The sequence below is a fragment of the Rhinolophus sinicus genome, chromosome 1, assembly GCF_057876585.1.
Source record: "Rhinolophus sinicus isolate RSI-liver-muscle chromosome 1, RSI-T2T, whole genome shotgun sequence".
Lineage (NCBI taxonomy): Eukaryota > Metazoa > Chordata > Mammalia > Chiroptera > Rhinolophidae > Rhinolophus > Rhinolophus sinicus.
In genome coordinates, this window is record NC_142501.1 from 169,591,463 (window position 1) to 169,605,207 (window position 13,745).

Consider the following 13,745-nt stretch of genomic DNA (forward strand, 5'->3'; position numbering starts at 1 on the left):
AAGCAGCAGTCTACTGACCAGACACTATTTCTCAGGTTTGATTGGTTGAAAGCAATTTAAATTATAGGAAATCAAAACTCCAAAACTTACCCTGCCCCTCCCGCAAAACACCAGGTTGTTGCTATGAGAGAAAATATGGGGCTGATTTGTGCTTTTTTTTTTTATCTAAATGCATTAACCTTACCAAAAAATGACAAGTTAGAATGAGAATCTTTTTCTTTTCTAAATTTAGATTAGCAGAAGAAAATATTTGTGAAGCTAGTTTCTTGGGCCTACCGTGTTTCCCCGATTATAAGACCTAGCTGGACCATCAACTCTAATACACCTTTTGGAGCAAAAATTAATATAAGATGCAGTCTTCTATTATATCATATAAGACCCGGTATCATATTATATTATATCATATTATATTACATTATATTATATTATACCATATTAAAATAAGGCCAGATCTTATATTAATTTTTGCTCTAAAAGATGCATTAGAGCTGATGGTCCAGCTGTCTTATTTTTGGGTAAACACGATAGTGACTCGGGTTTTCTTTGTAGACTCTTTCCTCCCAGAGAAGGTCATTTTTTTTCTGTGTCTGTCTCTTGTTGTTTGTCATAAGGAACTACCATAGGGATAGAACACAGGCATAGACTCCCTGTAAGCCTGTTGTTTGAACCTGTCTCAAAGGCTGGGAAGCTAAGTGGTTCTCTCCAGACCAGAGCCTGTTGAAACTTGGTTGTGGGTCCTTATATACATACTGGATGAGGTTTTTCCTTCCATCTTGTCTTATGTCCTAAAAGCTTGGCTTTGTGACCAGTGAAAATATTTTCTCTCGTCTCCATTATCTGGAAGGTGCACTACAAGATTGCATCCGGTGGCTAGTTGAATAGACTGGGGTTGTATATGTCTCTTTGGCTGCACCAGCTTTCAGGAGTGTCATGCGGGGAACCCTGCTCGCTGTGCCATGTGTCATGCGGGGCGGCCTGCAGGGTCTCTGCTCCTGCTCCTCACATAAAGAAATATAACTAAGTTTAAGACTTTTGATTTTGCTATCTCTGCTCCTTGGGTCTTACAGATCATAATACAAACATTGGGTTAATTAAGAAGAGAATTAAAAGGGACAGTCAGGAAAACCCAGAGATTTCCCAAAAGGTGGAAATTTTTAAAATATTATTGAGATATACAATTATGAAAATTGGTATATTTGAATAGGATTTAATAACTGATCAAAAATTTGGCCAAATTGGAAGTTGATTTTTCAGTCTGAAAGGAATATTTTAAAAGTTTCATCAGGTCTTCCTGCCGAGTAATCAGATATACAAACCCAGTCCACAGCTGCCTGAGGCTGGGAAACCAAATGAAAAAAATAGGGAAAGGGCACTTTTAAAACACAAGCAGCTGAAGTCTGCTAAATCTGACCCCCCTTCCTCAGCCTCCTTAAGCACCAAGTACCCTTATGTGTGCCATACCTAGCTGAATGCCATCAGGAACAAAATTGTCAAGGGCAAATAAAAAGTTTTGTGTCTTCTTGCCTTTCCCCTACACAGAGGAAATCAGCACTGGCCTGCAGATCCAGCATGAGTCTAGGTCTCTGCAAAAACCACGAGGACTATTTGGATAGGCCCGAGTATCTCCTGGCTTTCTTCTTGGCACAGAGAAGCAAAGGTCCAAATTCCTAGGTGGGAGCCTGCACCGTGAATGCAGAAAACAAGACTGTCGGGGTCGGATACAATGGAATGGCAGCCAAATGGGTACAGCGATGACCTCTTGCCTTGCAGGAGGACAGCAGAGAGGAAGCTGGATGCCAAATACCCTTATGTGTGGCATGCCTAACTGAATGCCATCGGGAACTAAAACTCGGTCAACGTGAAAGGCTCTACTACTATGTATGTGGCCTTGTTCCAACGTAATGAATGTGCTAAGCTCGTCATCCAGGCAGGTATCAGGAAGATATTTTCATGTTGTAATCTGTTTTTATTTGTTTGTATGTTTTATATCTGGTATAGAGGTGTGTTTTTTTTTACCTCTGAAGGTATTGTTAATTTTAATATTTAATTGGCTTATATAAATGAAGAAATATAATAAAAACTAACCCATTATTTTCCAGATTTAGCAAATATTTAATATTAAAGTGAGACAGGATAGGGCAGGACACCTGGGGTCCAGGGGACAGGAAACAAAATATCAGCCAAGGACAAAAACCAATGAACCAGGATTGGGCACAAACAGGCCCTAACTAACCAAAACCAAGATGGTGACCTCCAAGTAACCTCCAGCCTCATTATACCCTCATTAGAATATATTTCCATACTATATAACACACCCACCATCGCCATGACACTCCGGAATAGACCATATAAGGACAAAGAAAGGGTATATCACCGATTCTCAGAAAAGCCCACCCATTTCCTGAAATTAATAGAATATTCCTCCCCTTCATTTCCACATAAACTACCTACCAAAATAAAAATTACTGCCACACCTCAAATCAAGTTTGTCTCTCCCTCAGAGGCAACCTCTGCTCTGCCTATGGGGTAGGTCTCTAACCAATAAACTACTTTCACTTTGCTATCTGGCTTGTTCTGAAATTTTTTCCTGCACATAGCCAAGAACCCTCCTTCCTGTAGCAAAAGCTAGTTTAAGGTTGGTTTGACTAGACATGTCTTTTAAAGTTATTAACTTTAAATACAATATCTTGTTCTACCGGGGTTTATGAAAATAAGTTCATGTTTTCTCTGTTACAAAATTTGTCAATGGCTTGTACAATAATTGACTTAAAATCTCATACTGTTAAGAGCTAATAAATTAAATAGATAAAAGATTCTAGATAACACTTTTTAGTAATAATTATGTTGTATGATATATATGTATATATAACATATATATTATATATACAGACTCAGACACTTAAAAAGTTTCCCAAAATCTTTTGGTAACTTGAGACTTTAGAGTTTTATTCAGTTAAATAATAAAAATTACTAAATATCAAAAGTAAGTTTACCTACTATTGTCTTCCTATTACAGAGAAATGAAAAGATAAATTTGGATTTGTTAATGAATACGTCTTGTACTTCATTTTTTTTCAAATGTTTCCCCAAAAAGTGCAAAAGTAATTGCAGTTTTTGCAATTATTATTATTTTTTTAAAGTTTATTGGGGTGACCATTATTAGTAAAGTTACATAGATTTCAGGTGTACAAGTCTGTGTTACATCTTCTATAAATCCCATTGTGTGTTCACCACCCAGAGTCAGTTCTTCCATCACCATATATTTGATCCCCTACCACCACATCTCATCTACCACCACCGTCCCTCCTTACCCTCTGGTAACCACTAAACTATTGTCTGTGTCTATGAGTTTTTGTTTCTCATTTGTTTGTCTTGTTCTTTTGTTGTTTTTGGTTTATATACCACATATCAGTGAAATCATATGGTTCTCTATTTCTGTTTGACTTATTTCACTTCCCATTATAATCTCAAGATCCATCCATGTTGTCACAAATCGTCCTATTTCATCTTTTCTTACCACTGAATACTATTCCATTGTATATATATACCACTTCTTTATTCATTCATCTATCAAAGGACATTTTGGTTGTTTCCATGTCTCTGCCATCATAAATAAAGCTGCAATGAACATTGGAACACACGTGTCTTTATGTATAAATGTTTTCAGATTTTGTTGGGTAGATACCCAGGAGAGGAATTGCTGGGTCATATGGTAATTCTATTCGTAATTTTTTGAGGAACCTCCACACTGCCTTCCATAACGGCTGCACCAGTCTGCATTCCCACCAACAGTGTATGAGGGTTCCTTTTTCTCCACAGCCTCTCCAACACTTGTTACTATTTGTCTTGTTGATGATAGCCATTCTAATTGGGTGAGGTGACATCTCATTGTGGTTATTTGCATTTCTCTGATGATTAGTGATGTTGAGCATTTTTTCATATGTCTATTTGCCATTTGTATGTCCTCTTTGGAGAAATGTCTCTTCAGGTCCTCTGCCCATTTTTCAATTGGGTTGTTTTTTTTGTTGTTGAGTTGCATGAGTTCGTTGTATATTTTGGATATTAGCCCCTTATCAGAGGCACTGCTTGCAAAAACCTTCTCCCATTCATTTGGTTGCCTCTTTATTTTGTCGATGGTTTCTTTTGCTGTGCAGAAGCTTTTAAGTTTCATATAGTCCCATTCATTTATTTTAGCTTTTACTTCCCTTGCCTTTGGAGTCAAATTCATTAAATGCTCTTTGAACCCAAGGTCCATAAGTTTAGTACCTGTTTTCTTCTATGCAGTTTATTGTTTCAGGTCTTATGCTTAAGTCTTTGATCCATTTGAATTAATTTTGGTACATAGTGACAGATAGTCCAGTTTCATTCTTTTGCACAAGGCTTTCCAATTCTCCCAGCACCATTTATTAAAGAGGTTGTCTTTTCTCCATTGTATGTTTTTTGCTTCTTTGTCAAAAATTATCTGTCCATATTTATATGATTTTATTTCTGGGTTCTCAATTCTATGCCATTGTGTCTGTTTTTCTGCCAATACCATGCTGTTTTGATTATTGTTGCCCTGTAGTACAAGCTAAAGTCAGGAGTGTGATACCTCCAGCATTGCTCTTTTCTCTTAAGATTGGCTATTCGGGGTCTTCTGTGGTTCCAAACAAATCTGGTGATTTTTTTGTTCTATTTCTTTAAAAAACGCCATTCGGATTTTGATGGGGATTGCATTAAGTCTGTATATTTTGTGATTATTTTTAATCTTTTAAACCACAATTACTTTTGCAACAACCTAATAATATTGAATGACAACTGTAATTGTACAAAAAAATTGACATATTCTGAAGTAAAATTGTATATTATCCTTCTTACTTTATAAAACTTAAGCTTTTACTTAGTTTTAAAAATGTTTAGCGTAAAAATGACTAAGATGGTAAATTTTATGTGTGCTTTGTACTATAACAATTTTTTAAATAGTCATATGAAAAGATGATTGTAATACAAAGGAGTATAACAGGATGCATTTAAATTTTTATTAATTATAAAAGTAGGTACTGTTAATATTTATGGCTGTTTTGCTTAAGTATATTTTGTATATGAATTATAGCCGTGTGTGTATACATATATACATATATATATATATATATATATATATACACACACATATATATATACATACATATATTTCCTGCGGAATGTATTCTTGTGTAAGAGCATATACAGAGAACTGTAAGACAGGGTTATGGAAAAAGAAGGAACTGTACCAAGAAAAGGAAAAATTGATTGACCCTTATGGTTATATAATAATCAGGTAAAGAGAAGATGTGATATGTGTTACAAGATGATGTATTCATCAAATACTATAAAAAGAAAAAAATGTTCCTTATCATTCAAAGAGAAAATGGAATGCTATGTCCCTAGAATGATGTAGCAACAATATGGCAGGGCACCTGCTGATGCTAAATGATATTCCAACATGACCAGTCACAGGGGTCTACACGCTGGTGATCCTCAGTTAACTTAATTCATGTAATACTGAAAAATACTAACTTTTCAAAATGGGATTCAATGCAATGTGATCACCTGAACTGGATCCTGGCACAGTAAAAAGAGTATTAGTGGAAAAGTGGTGACATATGAATAAAGTGCTCAGTTTAATCAACAGAAATATACCAATGTTAATTTCTTAGTTTTGATATATAACATGGTATATAAAGTGTTAACACTAAGGGCAAAGGTACATGGGATCATTCTGCACTATCTTTGTAACTTTTCTGTAAATCTAAAATTATTCCAAAATTAAAAGTTTATGGAAAGGGGGTGGGGGAATATCATTAAGGTTGTACCTACCCACACAGGAACACAAAACTGAGCTGCAGTGATGCTCTGATGATAGCACAGAGGGGAGTATACACGCTTCATTTCACAATAACCCAGAGACACATGGGGAAGTAGTAACTGGTACAGGGGCCTGAGAGAGGCTTCCACACGCTGGTCATTCCTTTCTCATCACCTGCATGGATGTGATCCTTTTATGACAAAGGAACTGTACTTTTTATTACATTACCGTTCAATAAAGAAGCTGAAAAATACTTATTAGTATAAAAGTTAGAATAATGTCAAAATAAATGAGATGTACATGTGGGAAAGAAAAGAACCTATACAGGGCCAGTTATAGCAGTTATTATATCATAAGTAAAATACGCAGAGCTGGGAAAGAACTTGGAAATTACCAACTCCTGGCATAAAGTTCTTTATGTTGGTGCCCTGGAGATATGGATGCAGCTGGGCTCGCAGGCCCAGACATCTGCATTTGAGCCAAGTTCCCAGGTGATCTGATGCACACCCAGATCCTACCACTGAACTACCTCAGGAAGAGTAAGTCACCAGGTTCCCAGCTCCCTACACCTGCAGTCCAAAGGCCCAGCCAGGACCCCTGGGATAGTCTAATTCCACAATAGATAAATCTCAGTAAGGATACTCACCTTACATGGCTAATGAAAGCCTTTTCTATCATAATGGCTTTTCTACATTATAAATAACACTGAGTTTTTCCAACATAGTTTAGATTTCATACTTCTACTACTGTATCAATACATTTGTTATTTACTTATTAAATAATGTCACTTTATAAATTCATGCAATATTGAAGCTAGAGGGCAACTAACCCACCTATTTCTTTTAAAGATGAGGAAATTCATACCAGAGATATTAGTAACTTGTCACGAGTTTGTAGAATTCTTCTTTAGTCAATAAAGTAAACTACACTTCTCCCTTGTGGTTACTGTCTGACTAGATGAACTTATAAACAGTACAGAATATCACTAGTTTATGACTTGGGTTATTTCAAGTACAATTCAGTTCAGGTAATTTCTGTGAAAGTTTCTGTTGAAAATAATTCTGGCTGCAAAACAGTGTGATGGCAAACAAAAAGAAGACAACAAAATACTTCATTGAATACTTAAATCAAAGTGCTCCACTTTAATGTGTAGACAAATTATGTAAATCAGAGAGGAATTTAGGAAAATTTCTTAAGAAATAACAACTTTAGGTAGGCAATTGTAAGGAAGATAACAGTCATGCACGCCAAGGCCACGTGATTCTTCCACAGGCCCCAAGGTGAGAGGTCGATGCCCTGGTTTATCAAGAATTCCTCGCCAGTACAGCTGAAATGCAACAGAAACAGAATGTGACTTCATCCTCACCATCTGTCCAACTTCACTCAATATATTACTGTTCCTTCGTTAAAGAAGCCCTATAGGTTATCAAGCCTTAAATAACTATCCCTTCATATAAAATAGATAACAACAAATGCTTACAATTCTCCTAGGTATTATGCTAAGTAACCTGCACATGACACTTCAGTTAATTCCTAAAACAACTCAATGGGGTCGATATTATACACATTCAATACATAAAAAGACTAAGATTTAAGGAACTTAGTCAGACTCACAGACTCACACTTTGAAGTAGGTTGCCTCTCCTGATTCATTTGTTTCCAAATCTATGATGCTGCTCTCTTCAAAGGGCAGAAACATTTACCAAGTAATTTTTCACTTACTCCTGATGGGGAAAACCTCAGCTTTAACACGTGACATCTAGGGCTCTCACAAAAATGATCAATGCCCTGTAGGGAACTCATTACCCACAAACCACCCGTACAAAAGAAGGCAGGCTAAGAATTCCAACTAGGAGGAGAGGCGAGGAAGGGCTTCCTGCCACAGCTGTACTTGCTCAGCTCTTGCACCAAGAGTGGAATGAGCATCTCAGAGGCTCGGCGACAAGACCTCACCAGCAGGCCCCGTAATCAGGTGTAGGCCTTGTAGCTGGAGGAGGGCAGGATGCAGTACCTGCCACACGTGAGACAAGCACCTGGTACTAAAAATACCTGGTACAGTAGCAAAATTACCTGGTACCATTTTTGTATGACTGTTGGGATTTACTAGTTCCAAATAAATCTCATACCCAGATCAATAGAGGTAAGTGGGCAAAATAAAGAAAACTTCTCTTCATACAGGTTTCTGGCAATACACTGACTCTTGAACAACATGGGAAGGGGGAGGTTAGAGAACTAACGCTCCCCACAGACAAAAATTCACTTATAACTTTTGACTCCCCATTAAATTTAACTCTAATGGCCTATTGAAAGCCCTACCCATAACATAAATAGTTGATTGACACATACTTTGTAGGTTATCTGTATTATATACTGTATTCCTACAATGAAGTAAGCTAGAGAAAATATAATTTAAAAAATCATAAGGAAGAAAAAATATATTTACAGTATTTATAGAAAAAGAAACCCCACATAAGTGAGTCTCTGCAGTTCTAATGCATGTTGTTCAACGATCAACTACTTCAAAATAGCATTTGTGCTATTATTCAAAATTATTTCTGTTCTACTTGAATGGTCATGAGATTTAGAATACCAGAATTATCTTTTCCCATTAAATACAGTATCAAAACCAAAGCATTAACAACCATCATTGAAAAGGAAAGTGTTATTATATTTTTAAAACAACTTCTAAGTTTATTAAAATTGACATTTCTTTACTTGACATTTGTTTCACTGACATTACACAAAGAAATGGGATTCCTTCTCAGCTTATTGAAATATGTGTTTCTCCCTCTATAGGATACCTCCTTCGACAGGTAGTATTCCAAGTCAGTTTAAAAAGAAAAAGAAAAACTGCAGAGTTTATTTCACAATGACTCATAAACGGAGGAGGAAGGGGCACGTGCCAGGACTGTGGCAGGAAAAGGTTCACCCCTTTCCGCTTCTGCTGCCCTTTGAGCTCTTACTCCTGACCATGGGTTGGGCTCCCAGGAGCCACGTTTGTGGATCCACACACTTCACATGAGCCATACAGTACAGATACTGCAAGGCGTTGCTAAAACACCAAAGCAGCTCATTTCAAACTCAAATGTTCTGAAAGTCAAAACTCACACTCACAATCAAAACAGTAAAAGGAAATTTTACAGGGTCCAAAACAAACAACACATAAGAACCATTTCTCCAACATAAATACAATCTGACTGTAGTAGAATACCTACAAATTGTACAGCACTTTCACATGAATTAACAACTCCCTTTACAGATAAGAAAATTTAGGCTCAGAGAAGTCACAGACCTGAAGGGACTCACACCAGCTCTGAGGCCAGTGGCCTTTCCACATCACACCACACAGTAAGCAAACCCATATGATACTGACTGTAAACTTACATGGCAAAGCTACAGGTATTGTTTGCTGTTACATTGAGTCCTGGGCAGAAGTTCTGTCCCAAAAATTCATTATGCTGCAAAGCCTGAAACACAAGGAGGAGTGGGGAAATGTAAAATTTTAAAAAGTTTCCAAAAAATTATCACAATCCCATGCTCCTAGTTTAACTTTACTGTTATTTCTAAAAACAAACAAAATATCACTCTCACAGTCTTTGTCACACCAAGGCAACTACAATGAGTTTTCCTGGCAATCAAGAGGCCTAACGATGGGATTTTGGCTTCTCATACAAAGGAAATAAAGTATTTGGCCAAGAGGGGAGACCTCAGGCTTTGTTACCCCAGAGTTCCTTCCTCCTTTTTGTCCCAATGTTATAACCCCATAGGCATTATAATTAAAATGATACGGTGGTACTCAATGACTACTGTTAATTCACAGTAACATCTTTCATGTCATTCTTGTTAGCTTTAATCAAAAGGACATAATTCTAGGGAGTCAGAAACTCAATTATATTACTTCAATACATACAGTTTTCTTTGGAGCTGATTACCTTTCTAAAGCAAATAGCGGCTATATATATTATATGGTTTTAAATTCTCTTTCAATAATATAAAATATGAATTCTAGACTCCCATTGTCTCATCTATTTCCTATTGCACTGAAAACCAACTGCATTTTCTTTTTTTTTTTTTCAAGTGGTCAATCTTTCTCCTTCACTATATCTCCCCACCCTTCACCTCAAACAGCAGGGTGACTGGGGAAAACTCGGGTGATCATCAAGGTGACCTAAGGCTTAATAGAAAACTCTCCTTCATTGGTCCCCAAATGGATTTCCTGGGACACCTCCAAAGCCCTTGTCTGGGGACATGAGATGGTCAGGCTTTATTTTGGTTGTTCCCAGCTTGGGAACAATGACCCAGCCATGGTAATAGAGGAGGAAAACTTACCGCATAGCCGTACCGAGGAATGCTGAAGTACTGAAGCCATGACAGCCACGGCACTATGGTTCTGAGATTGACCAACAGCCCGGAAAAGATCTACAAAGAGCAAATATGAAGAGTCAGGACTGGTGGAGAGATTTCATGAAGAATTCTAGAGACTATAGAGAATACCCTCTTTAAGTCCCGTACAACCTTGTAAACATTTCTGCTGGGGCCAAGTCTTTCTGGAAATTCTGTCCACTCATCTAAAGACTCAGCATATCCTCTTTGCATGGATATTCCTCTCTATAGCTGAGGCTGTTTATGGTTTTAAAGGAATGACAATATATCTGTGTTTCCTTTAATTAGAAGATCCTTGTGACGGCTTTACTTTCTCTGTGACTGCACACAATGGAAGGTCCATAAGTACTGCCTGTTTTAATGATACGACCGCTGTACGTTCCCACCAACAGACATAATGAACATATCCTGAGCCCCTCATGCCCCTTTCTTCTTCATAACACAGCAAGTTTTGTTACTTACAGGGTTTGCACTCTATCTCCCAATAACTTTAGAAATAATTTGGGGTTCAGAACGCATGCCTGAAGTAAGGCATAGCCTAGACTGCTACACGGTATAATGTGGTGAAGTGTAGCATAAAACATGGTAAATACCTTCATTTAAAGCAACAAAAAGCAGTATTGCAATGGAGACCCCAGGAAGGACCGCTCCAGCAACAGACGGGTACATAAGAAGAGGTTCATACAAAACTTCTCCTCACTGGCACTGCCATGGGGGACGGGCATAACAATGACAATGTTGCTGGTGTCACTACATACGTTTTAACTTGAGCTAACCAAGTGTTTAATATATAACAGCTCCCAGTAAAATACGGTTTTATGAGGGGCTTTAAAAGTTCTCTATATAAACCATTAAACAATAATAAATCAAAGCCTCGAATATATCAAACAAAAAACATTTTTCTATATCAAAGGACATTTTATTTATTGGATGACATTTTACTAAATATACCAAGGTTTATCACTTTCTAAATAATGTTCACATGGGTAGTTTTCAATACCAATAGTTTGTGCTAATTACAAACATTTAAAGATACCTACTCCTACTCTAGCAGAAAGGACTTGGGTAATAAGAGTCTAAACATTCGTCTTTACTTCCGGTAGGAGGGGAAATGTGACAACTGGTTCCCTTCTCCTGCTCTTTTATCTATGTGCATGTAAAATTTAAATGCATGTAACGTTAAGATTAATAACTTTAAAAAAAAGGTATGCAGAGATATATCAATAAGAGAATGTCAGGAACTCAGAAATAAGAGAACCTAGTATTGTGTGAACTTTCATTTTTTCAGTATTTTTTAGTACTTTTCAAAACACAGGAGGGACCAAAGTCAGGCAATGAAGCTGTCATTTTCATGAAGAAGTCTTCCAATGAAAAACTTTCTGGTTCTTTAAGTTCCCATTTATCAAGGTTTCACTGTATGTCACCAAGAAGTCTCTTTTAAAATCTCATTTGCAACATGTTAACTAAAGTTGTTAACTAGCAGTAGCGAAACAGGCTGGTTAAGGTGAAAAAAAAAGTTGGTACATTCCCGAATATGAGCTATACTTTAATATATGGCTTCCTTAAAGCTAAGAGTCCCATTTACAGAATCCTCCAAGCAGGTTTTCCATAACAGGTAAATTTGAAGGAATGGAATGAGGGGCAATAATTATTTCTCACAGAAGAAGCTTCTACTCACCATCATAAACACAAACGTGATATTCATGAGAAGTGTTGCTACAGATACCACACTCTGACCTGCTGCTATGGCCAGTGCCATAGAACTGGCTGTAAATGCCACCATCATGAGAGTAAACATCATGATGAAGAAGGCCTCCACCACTGGTTTCAGTCCTTAGGAAGACAGAAGGGGTTAATCCAACTGCCTAGGTCACTGTGTATCTCGATTGTTTATTGTGCAAATAACACTCTATTTTGAGAAACTGATAGCAGAATGAAAAAAATTCATCCCCTATCACACCATCCTGGGTCACTAATTTCATTGATCTCCCCCCACCCCATATAATTGTATAAAATGATCATGCAATTTTCTATTTTATATTTACTGCATTAGCACTTTGCCATGTAACACCTATGCTTCTTTATGGGGAATTATGAACAATTTCTGAGTGCCTGAGATGGAGATCTGGAGGCAGCACACCTGGCCAGAATTCTACTGGCTTCTCTTCAGAGAAGAATTGTCAGGAGCACACCCTTTTCACCCAGACATCACCACATTATTCAGTGTTTGCTGTAACTGTGTTGGTGAAGAAACTGGGAACACGAGGATTACGTGAGCTCCCAGTAGTTTCACTACCTGAGGGAGAACCTCAGAACCCAAGTCTCTGAGACAAAGTACCACAGAGCTTGGGCTTGAGGATGGCGTGAAATTACATTTCATAAAAGTGCATTATAAACTACAATGGGCTACAATTATGGGTCAGACAATCTGAAGCTTTTGGAACAGCCATAAGACCACCAGTCAGGAGTGTGAGGATCCTGGTTCTACGCTACTTCTGTATGATACACCTTTTATCTATAAAATGGAAGTTTAAGCTCAAGCAGAGCATTTTCTCCAAAAGCTCTGTCAAAAATGTACATGGAAATATATGGAAATTCTGAGGCAGTGAGCCTGGGGTGAAGCCTAAATACAATGCACAAATGAATCTGTCTACACTTATCAAACAAGTGCTTTATTGAACCCAATATGCTCCAAAGTTGCTATTGTTCACTATCTTAATATATACAGAGGGCACCAAAAAAATATGCAGATTTTAAGAAAGGAAAAAACTGTATTAAAATTGTAATACTCAATATATACCAATAACAAAAGATGAATACACATCATGTGTATACATTTTTTGGAACACCCAGTATATAAGCTTTTCAAAAGAAGTTATATATATTCTTGTGAAAAGAAATTATCTTCCCCTCACATTGGAGATGAAAGACATATACTTTCTGTCATATTGCTTACCTAAGAAGAAGTATGTTATACACGTAAATATAATAGTTGTTAACATCCTCATGGGTAGTAAATCAGATAATAGTTTTCCAAAGAAATAAGATGACACTCTGTAGTAACCACTGATATATTCATGTCTAAAAAACAAAAATTCAGACCATACACCCCACATTAGTTTAAGAAGGCACAGACCAGATGATGAAAACACTTGCTGTACAGATTTCTGTGGCCACCAGGGGTCTAACAGACACCTTCTCACATCCTGCAGGTTTACCCACCCCTTTCACCCAGTCAGCATCAGGCACCACCTTAGGTGCCCTCCCCTGGGACATCGTCCCGCCAAGCTCTGTGCAGTGACCCCTCTTCTCCCTCCTAATGGCATCCACTTTGCCCTTGGGGACCCCCACTCCAGGTAAACAGGTTCTGCATGTCCTCCCTCTTCCGACACTGGCTCACGTGAAGAAGAGCACGTGAGCAGCTGGTCCAAGGGGTCAGAGAGGGTTTTCTTTCTCCCCACTTCTGACTGTGAAGAAGGTGGCACTGCTGTTCTCCACACCCCAAGTGCAGCTTCCGTTCACTAATCCCTGGTTACCC

The 13,745-nt window shown here is 37.6% G+C and overlaps 1 protein-coding gene across 1 annotated transcript in view; it reads right to left on the bottom strand.

Moving 5' to 3' along the window:
* Positions 1–6,965: 6,965 nt before the first annotated feature.
* The window catches only part of LOC109439743 (broad substrate specificity ATP-binding cassette transporter ABCG2-like), a 31,500-nt gene continuing 24,720 nt past the window's right edge, over positions 6,966–13,745 (bottom strand). The window contains exons 11-15 of the mRNA XM_088802112.1: positions 13,164–13,288; positions 11,886–12,040; positions 10,154–10,243; positions 9,209–9,291; positions 6,966–7,151 (exon numbers count right to left, since the gene is read on the bottom strand). Coding sequence (XP_088658238.1) covers positions 7,004–7,151; positions 9,209–9,291; positions 10,154–10,243; positions 11,886–12,040; positions 13,164–13,288 — 601 coding nt within the window. The 3' untranslated portion in view covers positions 6,966–7,003. The remainder of the gene's footprint in view (positions 7,152–9,208; positions 9,292–10,153; positions 10,244–11,885; positions 12,041–13,163; positions 13,289–13,745) is intronic.